The 17,638-nt window shown below is 41.8% G+C and overlaps 1 protein-coding gene across 1 annotated transcript in view; it reads right to left on the reverse strand.

Moving 5' to 3' along the window:
* Positions 1-12,807, reverse strand: part of cdin1 (CDAN1 interacting nuclease 1) — an 82,016-nt gene extending 69,209 nt beyond the window's left edge. The window contains exons 1-2 of the mRNA XM_080750350.1: positions 12,759-12,807; positions 11,133-11,263 (exon numbers count right to left, since the gene is read on the reverse strand). Coding sequence (XP_080606476.1) covers positions 11,133-11,233 — 101 coding nt within the window. The 5' untranslated portion in view covers positions 11,234-11,263; positions 12,759-12,807. The remainder of the gene's footprint in view (positions 1-11,132; positions 11,264-12,758) is intronic.
* Between the last annotated feature and the right edge of the window lie 4,831 nt (positions 12,808-17,638).

Consider the following 17,638-nt stretch of genomic DNA (forward strand, 5'->3'; position numbering starts at 1 on the left):
TGTGTCTCTATATACTGCTCTCAGTACATTTGATTGTTAAACTTAATGGACTTTTCTTTACAAGTCACCTGAGAGTGGTATGTAAATAGTGACTAGGAGCCCCAGCTTCCTATCTACATTGAAATATTGAGTCCATATAGGCTTTCCACATCAATCACAGTAAACCATGAAATGACCGTGTGACGTGTAAACAAAGACAGCAAAATCTCAGGCATCAATTTTAGTCTGGAGTCTCAGTCTGAGACCATATCTTAATAAAAGCACTTCAACCACTGGAATAGTTTAGCAGTTTATAATAACCGAAGCCCAACAAAGCCTCCATGTTAGCTTCTCCAGATGTCTGCTGTAAACAGTTTTACTGCTCTGGCTACAAAGCAGCTAATGCTCGACAATTCAAAGCCCCTGGAGCTGCTTGGCCCCTTGTCATATGGATGTGTACCGTCAACCACCCGGCAATAAGCAAAGTTAGAAAACGCGACTGGGAAGGAATAACAAAACAAAAGTAAAAAGAAAATGTTTGAAGACAGTGAAAAAAAGAAAAAGATCTCTGAGAAAACACTGCAGCCTCAGCGTTAATTTACAATGATACATAGGGGCTGAGGGGCCACTGCAATTAAGTGGGCCATTAAATGGTCAACTGTCAACATGTGGACACTTAAGGGAGAAAAAAAAATCTTCTTCCCCACTTCAACCTTGCACCTGAGCATTTCACCAACGTTACAGCATTATGCCTGATTTATACTTTGTTGAACACCGGTGTAGCGCATGGAAAATAGCCGATCTACAAGCTCACAATGGCCGGCAGCACGACACGTTGTGAGGTTGTACACCTGCAATTTTTGTTCCGAGTGGGACCCCCACCTTCCCCCTGACGGAACAGACATCTGTTAGGTTTTAAATGGATTACTCTGTATAATGAGCATGATTACTGCCTAATTGCTAAATCTTTACCCTGTTAAGTTTAAAGAGACATAAACTGCTCTTAATATCTGGGAAAACATATCTGTTTCAAACGGTACGGAATTTTAAGGACTTTTGTTTTTCTTACTTGGCTGATTCTGCCTTTCACTCAACATCAAAAATTATGTGGAAAAAAAACTACAAAGCATCCAAATAATTATTCTAATTACTTGGTTAGATATCAGGAGGACATTTGAAAAAAAAAAAAAAGAGAGAGAGAGAGAGAGAGCAAGCAATGAAGAGATGAGTGCAGCTGATAACTGGATCGAAACCAAAGGGTTGTCTGGATTTTATAGAGTCTGTCAAGTTTTACACTGTGGCCATATTGTATAATGCCCCCTTTTCCATTTAACAGACATTAATAGTAAGTTATTGCAGGCTTTACATTAATGTATATTCAACCTGTGCTCTCCTGGGCACAGTCTGCTCAATCCATGCTAAAATATGGAGCCACGTGCAGAGTCTTACAAAAGCAATCTGATCTTCTTGCCTGCTGAACAGTAGCATTATATTTCCAATGTAATTCATCTCCGCTCTGCTTCATAATGTGGGGATTTAGGGGTTCTATTCTATCCGAGTGATAATGGATAAATTAAAATGAAAAACACTCTGAGCAGAACGGTCAGGCTCTGTATACATCAAGTATTATATTATGCTAAGACTTAAGGAAGTTAACATAAAAGAAGCAAGATTTACTGCTGGATAACGAGGTTGAAGTGACAAACATCTTTAACATTCTTTACTGATTCCTTTAAGTAATTAATTCTAAAGTTGCAACCCTCACTGTCGCAATCCACAGGCAGAATCCCCCCCCCCCCCCCCCCTTCAAATTGGTTCAACATGGATAAAAATAAAACAATAAAAATAAATAATGCTCTTTTATTATGCTCTCTTATTTCAGAACGAGTTCTTGGCAAATAAAATCCAACCTGATTTAAAAAAATAAGACATCATGAAGATATCCATTCCAAATATATTCTTTCCCAGGCCAGAGTAAACCCTAGCATCCCTATTCTGGGCATGTCATAATAATTGAACATTCAGTGGAAATAGCTGATCTACAAGCCTGTAAACCGAGATTTGGTGTAGAAGGGAGAAAAGAACGGGACCAAGTACCCTGGGGGACCGCAGTCAACAAAGTATATAGGTTTAAGTCGTTAGCTGCTAACAGTATCTATCTAGGTTATATCAGTACTGTACCCGAGTTGACCTGAGGCCTGACTGCACTGTAGATAATCAGAGATAAAGCGTAATTACTTAATGTCTAGATAAGACGGCCAGATAAATGAGCCTATCTGTCCCTGTCCTTAGTTTATCTAGTGACTGGAGTGAACACAGCTAAAGTCTTTAAACCTAACAATACACATTTGTGAGACCCAAAATGACCAAACAAGTTCAACACTGCACTGGTTGTGAGGTGTAAAAAAAAAAGTCGAATTGTCCTGTGTTTCAACCTCGCGTCCCTATTTTGGGCATGTCATTATATCCGAAAAAGTTTTTAAATAGACATTCTACACTCTACAGGCTCACGGCGGCTAATTTTGAAGTGGTAAAATAAACTTCAGTTCATACATTTCTGTATCTATCAAAAAGTTATTCAAGTACATTTATATTTGTTTGCCCTTTTAGACAAAATATCTGTAAATCAGTAATCGTAATCGGTGCTCTAGGTCTAGGACAGGATCGGCCAAAACAATATGGCATCTGTCGGATTCTGCTTAATATAGCTGTATGATCATTTAAAAAACAGTGAAAGAGTCAATAACAGTGCAACACATCACTACATTGACCTCTGTGCGAGGGGGGGCCTCCCTCTTAGATGTAATTTAGAACATGGAGAAACAGAAGGTTGGGAGACAGAAGGGTGGTTAGGGAATCATTCACTCTCAACCTAATTACCCTTCCCTACAACGTAAGACAGGGCATTAATATGCACTGGCACCCAAAATAGTAAAGCAGCAGATTAGATTAAAACAATTAGGGACTTTCACTTTGTCAATGTGCTGGTACGGTTGTCTGGTCAGTGCTTTAGGCTTTATTAGGCAGGGCAAGCCACTAGCTATGAATGTAGCGCAGTAAAGACTTTGAGTGTCGCATCACGATAAGCACATTGCTGCCTCAATTCAGTTTGAGTTCATCACTGCTTTCAATTTTGTTATGTCGTAAGCGCGCGTACATGAAAAACAGCAGTGGAAAAAGGCCAATAAGAATTTCTGAGCAAAGCTAATTAATTGGAGGGGCATGTCTCCAAGCTATCAATTATATTCAAAATCTTCCTATTTACAAATAATTAATTATAAGCGATAGCAGTAATTTAGATAATGAAAGCCACCTGGCTAATGGCATTGGTATCATATGCTGCGACAGTACTTAGCATTTGGTGGATCTGCATGCAGAGAGTGGTGTGTGAAGCACCTCTTCAGGGCATGGAACTAGCTAATTGAGGCATGACGGCAGATCTTTCTTTCTTACTTTCTACATTTGACATTGAGGATATTTTGAGGTAGCAAAAATGCAATATTCTTGATTCCATATTGGAAGGTTAGGTCACACTTGTGAAACTTTTGCATCTTAGTCACTACGGTGTATAAAGTGCAAGTATTAGGCACATTCCATTACAGAATGTTTGACCTTTGTGATGGATCTTATTGATGTAAAGTAGTTAGGACTTTATAAAGTACAAGGTTCAGAATTCACAAATGAAAGCAAAATGTACGCTAGCCTTCCCTTTCCCTACTGTAATTGTATTTTCTTTCTTTAACATCAAAATGTTATACAGAGGGAAATAGCTGGATGTGCTTTGGTTAAATACTCTGCATATGCAAATGTCTCTAATTGCACATGCTGATAGGCAAAATGCTAACATCTGTCTTCTCAGCTAAGACTACCGTCATCAGCAGCGAGACAAATGCAGAGCGAGAAAAAAAAAAAGTCTTTAGACCTTAATGTATAAATGTGATGCATTTTGACAACACATAGAAACAAACACAGATCCAAGAGTCACGCAGCTACAAACAAATACTTGCACAACGAACACACGTGTTTACAGTTCCAAGTAGATCTTACTTGTTTTTCTTAAGCGCTGCGTACATGCAGCTCAACATCTGTATTATGGTATTTAAAATCTGTACAATATTTATACAGGTATAGCTTTATTGAGAACTAAATTGCAAACAAAACAAAGCAGTGATCTTACAAACAAAGCATCATAATTCCTATCTACTACAGTCAGTTACGGCTGACTTATACTTGGTTGCGCATTGTGTCTCGCACCAAAAAGAGCCAATCTACGAGCCCACAATGCGTTCCTCTGAGGAACCTCCAGTTACTTGAGACAGCCTTCCAGCCTGCAGGGGACTGAGGACAGAAATGGCTTTAGCAGATGCTCAGTGGGACATCTCAGTGACTACAACCCCCTCATGCACACACAAACTCCCCCACCTCCTTTATTATAATCTTTATCTGTGTCTTTTTGGTCGTGTCCTGAGATGTCAGGACTGTTACATAATGATGGTAAGGAGAGTGGGACTTATAATACAGTCACCACCCTAATTGTGATTCTTTCTGATAGGTGGGGGTCCTTGTGACGCCTTCTGTGACAAAACACATTATAGCAATAATGGCACATTGCTATTGTTATAGCGCAATTACTATCATTGCTGTCTCTGCAAACTCTCGTGGAAAATTGAAAACGAGGCCCAAGTTATACGTCAAGTGGCGTGCGTACCCTGGTCTGGCAAGGAAACACATAACACTGACCAACTGCCTACTCCCTCAAGCGCGGCCAGAGTACTTGTACCATTCTGGGCAATTTGTTTCATTCTTCTCTTGCAATTGATCCGAGTATGCAAACAGAACCTGGGGCTAGAGAGACTCCAGCATAGCATCCCGGCTATATGGTACTGTGCAGTAGGTTTTCCTGTGTGTGTGTGTGTGTGTGTGTGTGTGTGTGTGTGTGTGTGTGTGTGTGTGTGTGTGTGTGTGTGTGCGTGCGTGCGTGCGTGCGTGCGTGCGCGCGTGCGTGCGTGCGTGCGTGCGTGCCTGCGTGCGTGCGTGCGTGCGTGCGTGCGTGCGTCTGTATGGTGAATACTTTCCCTTGCCTGTACGCTGGTTTAGCATTATTTCGTTTTCTTAAAGGCAACTTAACTTATTCAATAATATAGTGCAGAAGTTGTTAATTCCCTTATACTGTTAACATTATGCTGTTTAATACTATGCATGGTAATGCAATAATTGCAACCTTTTTGAACTCTGGGGATCAGTAATCGTCCCTTCCCCTCCCTATCGTCCCATAATCACCATAAACCGCGTCCTACTTTAGCAATTGGCTCCTTTGAGCTTACCTCAGTGTTTTTAGCCCAATGAGCCGAAGAGGCTTTACAATCTAGCGAGTGTGCTTGGACAACGTCCGTACGATATGAAGAGGAAGCAGATCATTCCTGTGCTTCCTAATCAAGTAATTGATCACATCTATTATTCATGAACTCCTTAGCCTGACATGAAGTTGTAAACTCAGCAGTCTCACTCCTCCTCTTCTCTCCCTCTTTCCATCCATCCCTTCATCCTTCCAATGTTCGTCCGATCACGTAAAGCACTGTAATTGTTCCGTCAGTTTCTGAGAAGGTTGTGCCCATAAGCCCCGACCACCAGCCTGTGTTTGGATCTATAAAGGTAGACAGGGGTGTGAGGCCGTGCACTGGAAGCTGCTGGGGTTGCCCTCTTAGCATCAGCATAACGTTGCTGTCAGGTGGAAACCTTGTAGACCTATGCCTAACCGTTACTTCTTGCAGGAAATGGGAAATGTTCCAATCGATCTAATGCAGTTATTATTTAGTCAGAACCTGTTGCCGTGGGCAGACAGTTTTAAATTGTGGTCACTCAGTCACTAGACGGTGAGTGGACAGTTTGTGGAAGTCAAATGTTATTAGATTCCAGCATATCGACCTAGAGAAACGCAATTGGTAATGCTTTATACCACCTTTATTAACTTTATAGTTATATTAACTTGTTTCTCCATATTTAATTTTTATTTTTCATGAATGAATACCCTATTTTAGTAGTAGTCTGACAGTGTGTAGTTGACAGTGTCACACAAAAGTAGCGGATATATAACTGATCTATAAGCTCACAAGTGGCAATGTGTTATGAGTTTGGCTATTTTTGAAAACCCTAAAAAAAAGAGAAAAAAAAGAAGACAACATAGAATAGACAATTTTCATCACATCAGTCGTGGGCGCCGCTGACCGCACACCATGGTTTTCACCGGGAAAAGAGTGGAAGACGGAGAGCTCCGACCTCGGCACAAAATGTGTTAACAAGAGCTTGTGGTTAAAGAGTTTTTTAGAAGTTTTCCCCAGACAGGGATTATATCACATCATCTGTTTAACTGTTGTAAAAGCATTGTTACAGAAAGGCAGCTAATCGATTACATTCTGGTGATTTAATTCATATAACACATCAAAATAAGTATTGTGTCTCACTATGCAAATTATCTTGGGAAATATGGATACCATGGGGCGGCCATGTGGGCGATCATGTCGTCAATGTTGATGTCCTACGCTACGCCACGAGTCACAGAATATAATTTTAAGTCACCAGTTCTGCTGTAGCAGCTGCGATGCAAGACAGGGAAAACATTGTTGATTTTACTCCGGAAACAATTTCCCAGAAATAGAAAATGTTCCTAAGACGTTTCGTCTTAATCTTGAAATTCAGGCATACAGTGTAGATAATTGGCTGGCGTTACATGATTATTTGGCAGTGTTCGAGGTCAATCTTTTTTAATCTGAGCAGCACTAATGCAGGTCAGGGACCCGTGTGTAAGCTTTTATTAATTAACATTTGGGAAATAATCATAATGAGCTAAAGAAAACAACTTTAGTAAAAACAAGGAAACAAGACTAGGCAATTTCAGCCCCTGGATATAGCAAGTCAACTGGGGACTCTTCCTGTTACAGTATCTATGTATATGTAGGCCTACTATATATATTTCAAAAAGAGAAAAAGGAAAAATCATTATCCACCATTCTTACCAAACATGCAACACATGCTTTGATATAATAGAAAATGTTACAAATGATCAAATGATTACTTTGAATTTATATGGACTGTTGTAAAGAGGCAGCTCCAATGTTGCTACCAGCTGTAATCAAGATACTAACTAAGACTAACAAAATAATTGAAAACTGAAAGCAAGTACAGGGCAAGCCAAATAATTTTAGCATTACTGACCTTTCCTTTTTTACAGCAGACTAGGTGATTTGAGTTATTATTTATTTGTTTATTGTCAAATACAAAACTTCTGTCTTCTAAATGGAGACTACACTAAAAAGTTGACTAACAGGAAAAAAAGAAATACAAATGTTTCTGAATCCACAAAGGCAAACTACTGTATGTTCATTGTTCATTCAAGCCTTTGTAATTTGCCATTCTCAATCTGTCATTAACGCAACAGAAACACAAGCGTAGTCCAATTTAATGCACTGAACCCATTACCAAATCCTTAGGTTTAACCAGAATGTAATAGAGAGATAAACACCATACCATAACCAACCACAATAAATAATCAATGAGCAAGTCCTCCCTAAGCCTGAATATTATCATCAAGAACAAAGTGCATGCAGCCCAGAAATCACCATATCAATGGCACATGCTACAACAACCATGGCCTCCGCTTTCCTACCCAAGATCATGCTAGATAAACCCCAAATAACAGAGAAATTAACAAATGCTTGACATTTGCTCAACATCCATTATTCTGACACTTCTTCAGAATTTCAAAAGGCTGAACGCATGCTTAATCAACATTCATATTCCCAGAGCGAGCCACGGCACCATATTGCAGCCCGCCTCACTGCTGATGAAAACGGCACATTAGGGCCCGATTCGAAAAACGTTCAGGGACTCCTCGCCAGGGAGCTGAGTGTGAGAGTGCGTGTGTGTGCGCGGTGTGTGTGTGTGCTCTCGCACCCGCACGCACAGAGAAAGAGCGAGAGAGAAATAGGGAGAGAAGGGAAGTGGGATGGGGAGGGGACTTCACACTTTTCCTCCTCAGCAATTTCCAAAAAAGAGGCATCTGTCCCATTGTACAGACCCACCCTCAAACCCTGCCCTGAAATTTGCGAGAGCCATATGTATAATGAGCTGGATGGCATTTTAAAGAGGGGAGTAATCATGCCATCCAAATTCATTCATAATATAGCACACAGGGAGCCAAAGGAGTCTCACTTCCCCTCCCTCTCTCTCTCTCATTCCTTACACAGCCTCTCTCTGGGGACACAAAGAGTGGAGGGACTAGGGTTCCCCTCTGGACCAGAGGGAAGCCAGGCGAGGCCGCGGAGAGCAGCCCATCATTTCCAATTCTAATATGTGGCAAGAGAAAGGCCTGATGGGACTGATGTCACATTCCTCCCCTTGCCGGCCTGCGATCAGCCTCCCCCCTTGCCGCCTGCCTGGCTCTCATTGTAGCTGCTAGCCACAGTCCAGACACTAGGCAGGACACCACGGCTGGCTGAGACAAGGGGGTGGGCAAGGAAGAGGGGGCAAGAATGGGGGTTGATATTTGCATGTCCCTCCATTGTGAGCGGGGGTAAAAAGTGACAGCACCGTGTCCAATTCTTTTCCCCTCAGAGCAGCTCTCCGCCCGGCAGGAGAGGCCAGGCTGACAGATGACTCCCAACATCTGTGTTATGCAGGCGTTACAGATGAGGGATTGCACATCGCCCTCTCTCTCTCTCCCTTTCTATCCATCTATCTGACCCTCCTTCTCTCCTCCCACTATCAAATATACCCTTAGCCAACCAGACTGACAGACCTTCCGTGGAAATTACCCTGAAATGGCCTATCACAATCAAAACTGTGACTTTTTGTCACTTTGACTACCCAATCAAAAGGTATGATTACCAAATTCTTTGTACTCAAAGAAAGGGGTCAGAGATGTCAAAATGAATGGCAATGAATATTTGAGTTACTTAAATCTAATGGCGTAATCCACAACAAATATAAGCAGAGAGTATACTGTGTGTGTGTGTGTGTGTGTGTGTGTGTGTGTGTGTGTGTGTGTGTGTGTGTGTGTGTGTGTGTGTGTGTGTGTGTGTGTGTGTGTGTGCTCGCGCGCGTGCGAAACTGGGCCATAATAACACACAAAGCTAAAGATCACAACTTAAAATTGCATCAATTCTGAATCACCCAGTGTTATGTAAAATGATTTGATATGTAGATAATATATACCTGTCTTCTCCACCCGGCTGTATTCTATTCCCCTTCCAAACCCATGCCCATTGCCAACCCCTTCCCCCTTTCGGTCCAGCCAACAACACCCCCCCCCCCCCCCCCCCCCCCCCCTGCCAGCTCTAGCCTGGCCAATATTTACGCAGTGGCAGGGCTCCCACACAGTCCGAGGGGACAGGAGGGGAGGGGGCAGGGGGCGGTTGACTGCCGTGCCTGAGCGCATGCTAAGAGATGATGGATGGCCTAGTCGATATGTTATGTCTTAAGAGCCTGATTTCCTGCCAGTCCAATCACTAACCCTCCAGAGCCCCGCTCAGCTGATTGGACAAGCAGAATAATTTTGCAGGCTGTGAAAACACTGCTGCCGTGCCTGTCTGTCAGGCCCAGTGACGAGACTCTGGGATTTTAAAGACCAGGGGCCTCCCCGAGATCGGTTATGGCGAACGAAATAATAACAATAACCGGCAAGACTAAACAAAAGAGCCAGCACCTCTGGGAGAGCCTGGCCATGCGGGATTATTGGGAATGAAAACGGTCCAATGTTTTTCTTTAATTATTACCACCACCCTCAACAACTCTTTGAAAATGCTTTTTGGAGGGATAAACCTTCTCTTGGTTAAAACATGTTTTTTTTAAACGAAAAGTTTGCATTAGGAAACAAATACCAAGAGATCTTGCAATAATCACAGTAGGAGGGACTTTCTACTATTGAGAAAAAATGGTTCCTAAACATGCTGGATGTTGTATGCACTTTGCACTCATAACATATTCCGCAAAATGCTGACAGTGAGAACAAAGGCAAGCTCAAGGTAGGTTGTGTCCCCCTTGGGGACCCGGTACCTTCTTCTAGAGCGGTGATTAGGGCACAATGGAAGTAGGAAGCTCCAAATACATGCGACTTTGTAAGTGACCTCGGCGGGATCAGCCGCGGTGTCCTGGCGGCCTTGGGGGATTACACGTGTTACATTCAATAAAGAGAGGGCCCTCAGTGTCAAGGAGAAACGCAAACACAACCATTAACCCCTCACTTCGATTTCTGAATGCACAGCAGCTGCATGGCAGAACAGTGAACAATGCTTGAACAGCACCTTATGCAGAAAAAAAAACTGTGCAGCACCATCAGTGGTTAGAACATGTGTTAAGTTTAAGAAGAAAGTGGCATCGGTAATTAGTGATGGCAAATGACAATATGAACAAACAATTAAAATCACAAATCTAAATTTGTGACCAAACTCGCAAAAGTTCTCCATATTCATATTGTGCTATTGGTGCTTTAACAAAGATATTTACACAATGAGATTTTTGATAATTAATCATCTGTAACGTCTATACAGTAATACCTAAGTGCGTAAAGCTAAACAATATAACCGCTAGAACAATTATATTCAAGTACAGAAATGTAATACATCAATTACTGCAGCCTTTAAAATCAGCACAATACAATGTTTTTGCAATATATCAATAATAACATACAGAACAATATCTAGTCTCACTCTCATATCACAATATCAATATAATATATTGATATATCATTCCCAGTCTTGACTGGAAATATAACAATAATATGAACTTTGAAACAAACATGTATTGAATGATGACACGTGTATAAACAAACTAAACAGCTCCCAGGTTGTTCAGTTGCCAATACAACAACAAGGCTACCAACACATCTTCCAACCAGGCAGCTTACTTCACACATACACTGACACAAACACACACGCGCTCACACACGCTCACACACACGCACACACACACACACACACACACACACACACACACACACACACACACACACACACACACAGACACACACACACACACACACACACACACACACACACACACACACACACAGAGACAGATGCACGCACAAACACACACAGGACACAGCTCCCTAACAGTAAGTACTATATAGTAAATACATCGGAGGAATGTCTACTTACTTTGGAAATCTTTCCTTCAACATCTTCATGCATTGACGCGTCGGTCTGAGTTGCTCGATGCATCTCACTATCTCTTTATATTCAGCTCGGGACAGCCTCATCTTCTTTTAGTCAGCTAACGTTGTGTGTATCTAAGTAGAGAGACAACGATTTGATCAAATGATACAAACAACTGTTAACATTATATATCTATACAGGCAGGCGAGGATATGATCAGCTAATAGTTTGGCAACAACGGTTAACATTGTGTATCTAATCTATAATACAAGCAGACAAGCATTTGATCAGATGATACTAACAACTGTTGTTGATATTATCTACTGTATATAGGCAGACAATGATTTGATTAGCTCAGTGTCAGTGGTTCTCAAACTTTTTCATGTCAAGCACACCCAAATTAATATGTTGCGGCTGCGGACCCCCATCTGAAAATTTGTGCCAGGAATCTACATCAAATGAGATTTGAGCTGTTAAAATATTTCAAAAGAATTCCAGATTCTTTTGAAAATAGTTGATCTACAAGCTCACAATGATATATAGTTAAAGCGGGTTAAACATTTTTTGATGTGAATGTTATTGTTAACACATTTGCTGGGGACCATCTGGACAACTGTTGACGTACTAACAGCTGTTGACGTTATGCATATAATACAGACTTTTAAATTTGTTCAGCTAATACAAGTGTGGTCAACAACAGCTAATGTTATGCAATATGCAGCCATCTATACAGGCAGACAAGGATTTGGTCAGCTAATACTAACAACACATGAGAGAGAGAGAGGGGTGAGAGAGACAGACAGACACAAGAGCTAGAGAGAGACAGACAGACAGACAGACAGACAGACAGACAGACAGACAGACAGATAGATAGATTTGATCAGCTACTAACAGTTAACAACAACTGTTATGCATATACGTATACAATATTTGATCTCCTGATATTACTTTAGTGTGGTCAACATCTGTGGGATGCTGACTGACAGCTGTCTTCACAGCTGGTCCTCAGGCTGCAAAGTGAAAGGCTGACTTAGCTTCATGCAGTGGTGTAAACTACATTATTTACTCAAGTACTGTATTGTATTGTACTGTGCATAATGAATGAGTAGCCTACTTTCTATACTTTTGGGACTTTAAGAACATTTTGATGCCAATACCTTTGTACTTTTTAATCAAATACATTTTGAATTCCAGACTTTTACTTGCAGCAGAGAATTTCTGCATTGCAGTATTGCTTATTTTTCTTTTATTATTATTCAAAACAATTTGAGTACTTTTTCCACCACTGACAACAACTGTTATTTACAAAACTGTTATCGTTGTGCATATACGGTATACACACAGACTGGGATTTGATCTCCTGATATTACTTTAGTGTTGTCAACATTTGTAGGATGGTTAACAACGTCCTGGCTGACTGACAGCTGTCAAACTGTCTTCACAGCTGGTCCTGAGGCTGCGAAGTGAAAGGCTAATACCTACTTAGCTTCATGCTGTGGTTTTAGCGCTAAACAAGGGCATATAAACAACAGCGTTCAAACTCGAGTACATTTGAGCAAGTGCACGTATTCAGGAACACGTTATATATGTTTCTAGGACACGTATTGCTGAGCAAAAGGGTTTATTTACCTTACATAGGTCGCCGCGGACAGATTCCTGATGGCTTCCCGCGAGGAAGTTGAAGCGTCAGCGTTCGTCCAAAGAGCTCGCTGATTGGTCGACTAGAGGCTGGAGCTGAGTATGGCGGTGCGCTATAGGCTGCTCGGCCCATATGAGGGCTGGATGCACTGCAAGCTAGACCACCACTCACTGCACTGCACAGCCTGTGATGTTTACATCCACAGTGTATCCATCTGGCATCTGCACAGAGCACAGTCGTCGCTTCAAAGGTTACAAAACCAAACCAGGTATTAAAAATGAACTCGCATTATGGTTTACTCAACCCTCGGCGATATGTCTCAAGTACAGTGGTGTGTGTGTTTGAGGGGCGGGGGGGGGGGGGGGGAACGTTGCACTGTGTGAATGAATGAGACAAAAAGAGTGAAACGGAGAGTGTCAGTTTACAGTGCTTGCTGGTACTGTAACTGGACTGGTAGACTACTGTGGGTGCGAGTGGAAGAGAGACCTATAAATGACAGTACTGTAAATGTAATCCAGTTTCCCAAACACTGGGTCGGGACCCATTTGTGGGTCGTGGACACATTTTTATGGGCCCTTTCTTTTCTTATTTCCTACATTTTTTTTAAATTATTGTTATTTCAAAACACAAAAAAAAGCCAAAAACTTCCAAAACTGTCATGATAAAAAAAAGTAATTTTATGAATAAATAAAACAAAAAATAAATACATTCCATAAATTAGAAACAAATAAGAAGTAGTGAAAATAGCCATACTACAAGCTCACAATGCGAGCTTGTAGATCTGCTATTTTCCTGCTATTTTCCTGGGTTTGCAAATTTGCCCCAGAACCTCTTTTGGTTCTGGGGCTAAAAAAATTGGTTACCATTGCTGTAATCCAGTCGCAGTACATTTGGGGCTCAGTCAGGGCACATTATTCATCCAGCAGCAGCACTGCATTGTTTATTTCACTCCACCGCCTTTTAATACTTTGACATTTTACAAAACAGTATGATATTTGTATCATGATTATTACTGTGTTGCTATTATTATTATTATCATCATCATCATCTTATGGAGATCACAACATTCAAATGAACACACACGGTTGAAACTAAGCATTCATTTACTCTCTTCCATTTTGTTATTTCCCTCTCTTAAAATAGTCAGTGTTTTTCTCTTTGGACTTACAGTATATCCTCTAGATGGCTAAGAGCTCTGAGAGAATATCATTTTATGGTTAGAACTGATTGAAAACTAGAAGCAGTGCTCTTCCGAGCACAGGTCTCCACCAGGTGGGGATTTTTTGTTGTGGGTGTGCAAAACTGTGCATTGGGTGGTTTTGAATAAGGTGCTTTTGAATGAGTGGGGTCAAATGCAATCCAAGGTGAGTGCACAAGTTAGCTTCAGAGACAGTGAAGTTATGGCAAACAATAGTGTTCTGGCATGAATATTTCAATGTGAAAGAAACTGCGCCACACAAAATAATGCAATGATATTTATTTCAAAACAAGTGACATCAGTTGTGCAAGATCCTTATAGTAAACAAAATATTTGTGTCTTTGATGAAGTACAGTAATGTATACAAGTTGTAAGCCATATCTAGAGGTGTTTGGAGCCTGCCCCCAGTAGATAGGGCTTGTGCTGGTGGTGTCTGCTGTTGAGTGGTGTTTGCTGTGGTACAGTATGTGTCATTGTGTTATGTAGGTTTCTCAATTCCAGTTATTTAGTCTTCGTCTTCTTTGTATGTGTGGCGCTGATGAGTATTTAAGGTAACTGCAAGGTTATGTGGATGAGGTCATGGTCAGAGTAGTAGGTATCTACCACATGTGTGGAGACTTTGTTGGGTCTGTTGACATATACATGGTCTAGGAGTGAGCCGTCATCTGTAGTTGGTGTGGACACGAATTGATCAAAGCTATACTGTTGCATGATTTGTAGAATTGTGTGTTGGGGGTCAGCACTGAGGTTGTAGTTGAAGTCCCCTAAAATTACTGTCAAGGTATTCTTTTCAAGTGATTGCAGGAATGCATGAAGGTTGTCTGCAAATGTTGTGGAGTTCATGTGAGGTGGTCTATACAGTGTGATGAGGTTGATTGTAGTTGCAGTTTTGTATAGTGTCAGTGCTGTGTGCTCCACGTTGTTAATTGACTTGTTGAGTTGTGTCGGAGAAAGGTTATTTGATGCTATTGTGAGGATTCCGCCTCCTTTTTGTGTTGGTCTGTCAGTTCTGAAGCAGGTGGAGTCAGGTAGGATGAGGTCAGCTTGACCAAGGTTTTGGTGTGGTTTGAGGAACGTTTCCACAAAGGTTAGCACGTCAAGTTTTGGCAGTGTTGGATCTTTTTTGAGGTCAGGTAAATGTTTCAAGTATGATCTGATGTTCAGCATGGCGATAGTCAGGGTGGAGTCTTTTGCAGGAACTGGGATCTGTTGGGGTATTTGTAATTGTGTGTTCTGAAGTCTGATCATTTCCTTGTGTACTGCATGGTCACTTTTGATGTGTTTGGCATGAAAGTCTAGGAGGTAAAGGCCTTGTAGAGATGTCACTCTGCTGAGTGCTACATAGACTTGACCTGGGTTGAAGCGGCCCTTTTCTTCTATGGTGACAACAATTTTGTCCAGTGTTTTTCCTTGGACTTTATGAATAGTGCATGCCCATGCCAGATTCAGTGGGAATTGTACTCGGATTGCTTCCACAGTGTTTCTGCTACCGGCATAACATTGCACAGTGTGTCTTTGTATGGGTACTGCATGAGGAAACTGTTCTCTGTATTGACTTGCTGCTTTGGCAGCTTTTCCTACACGATCACTGTCAAAGTTTACCAAGATGGTTTGGACAGTTGTGTCTGTTTGCTGGATGTGAACAACTGTTCCGCATACTCCATTAGACAGTCCATCGGCGACATTGATGTTGGTTGTCAACATGACTCTGGCCCCAAGTGCAACAGAGACAGTCTCTCGTAAGCCTCCTGTTTCCGATGGGTTGTTTGATAGCTTAATATCAACTAGTTCAGTCTTGCAATCTTTTCGTGAATCAATGGCGGGGATGTTGAATATTTGTGTTGGCAAGGTTGCTAGCTTGTCATTATTGTGTTCATCTGTGGGTATATTCCTGCTGAAGACATGCAATGCTTCACTTGGGTATGAGGGGTGTGTTTTGGAGACAATTCTGGTGTGTAGCAGCGCAATGTCTTCTTCAGAGCATGTGTTTGTGCGAACTCTCATAAGTAGCTGTGCATAGGGTTGGTCGTCTTTTTGGCGCATTGTTTCTGTTAGTTCAAACAGTTGGAAGTTTTCTTGCCATAAGGAGCCATGAAGTTTGACATAGGGATCAGAGGGGGTGGAAAATATTGGTTTGGCCAAGACTGGTGGAAGTTGGTACAGGTCACCAACTGCAAGGATACTGACATTACCAAAACGAGACTCTGGGTTGTGTATGCCTGTGATGTCTTGAAGGCGTTTGTGAATGTGATACAGAAGATCTGCACTCACCATGGAGACTTCGTCAATGATCAACAGTTTGAGCTTTCCTAGCCGCGAGCGCATTGTATTTAGTGCATCGTGTCCTGGAGGTTGGTATCCTTTTGATTTAGTAATAGGTTTGAAGTTGAGCGCAGAATGAATTGTAATGCCGTCGATGGCAAACGCTGCTGTGCCAGTGAATGCAGTCAAAAGTACAGCAAGTTCATCTGGTTCAAAGTGACGAGACAATGGGTGGAGTAGGTGCATGGTTTCATAGTGGATCAGCTTGATGATGTGACTTTTACCGACTCCTCCTGGTCCGCTCAGAAAGACTTGGTAGGTTGGATGTGGTTGATGAGTTTTGAGTGCAATGATTGTGTTTTTGCACCATTTCCTATGGAAGGTCACTATTTCCTTCTGTTTTGGAGTTAGTGATCGCATCATGGTCAAGTATTCGTCGCGAGTCATCGTTGTTTTCTGCTGCTCTGCAGTGTAACGTGCAATTAGCTCAGACTGCACAGGTGGCTGATTGTTTTGGAGATCAACATTTGAATGGTTTGCTCCTTGTTGTATGTCTCTCTCTATGATATTGCCTTCATTTTGTTGTATGGCTCTTTCATGTTCAATGTTGGCTGCAATTGAGTCCCAGGCATGTTGTGGTGGTCCCATTTCTTCAAGGTCTTCCATTGCTCGCTCCAGCTCGTTTGCGTTAGTGCTGAACATGTTTTCATTACGCTGGATGGTTTGCTGAACATGATTGTAGTGCTCTTTGAAAGTGGAGTAATCAGCTAGCAGGTCTGTGTCCTCTTGTTGCCAAGGTAAGTACAACATGAGTAAGTTCCTGTATTTTTCTTCTCCCTCAGATTTTTCCTTGTGGAAACGAATGACGCAGTGCTGCTTGCGGGCTCTCATTTCTCCAAGGTGGTTCTTCAGGGTGATGGGAGATGGATTTGTGTTTTGATCGTTGGCGTTGACCAGTTCGTCATCCTCGGCAGTGGTGTCTGGGATGTGGTCAATGTCATTGGAAGTGTCTTTTTGGTATGCTGGTACATAAGTGGCGGCAAACTCAGCTAGACACATTCCTTTAAGGGAGTCTGGTCGTGCTGCATACCTGTCGAGAAGTGAAGTGCAGAAGATGTTTTCGTCGTCATCGGCCATGTTTTGTAATGTGCTCAGTGGTTTAAGTAATGAAACTCTTTTGTGTTTGGGTGCTGTGTTGACAAAGATGACCTTTCTGCTTGCCCTTTTCAATGGTAGGGAAAGCAACCTGTAGGCTGCTTCTTGTGCACTCACTTCTCTGTTGTTGAGAAAAGCAGAGCCAACTTTCTTTAGTTGTGTGGTCACATCTTCTCCTCTGTTGTCATCGGCAACCTTCTTAAGTAGTTCGCTCATGGCTCTTTCAGTTTTTAACATGTAGCTGGTCATGTACAT

This window comes from Nannobrachium achirus, assembly GCF_963921795.1.
Source record: "Nannobrachium achirus genome assembly, chromosome: 20".
NCBI lineage: Eukaryota > Metazoa > Chordata > Actinopteri > Myctophiformes > Myctophidae > Nannobrachium > Nannobrachium achirus.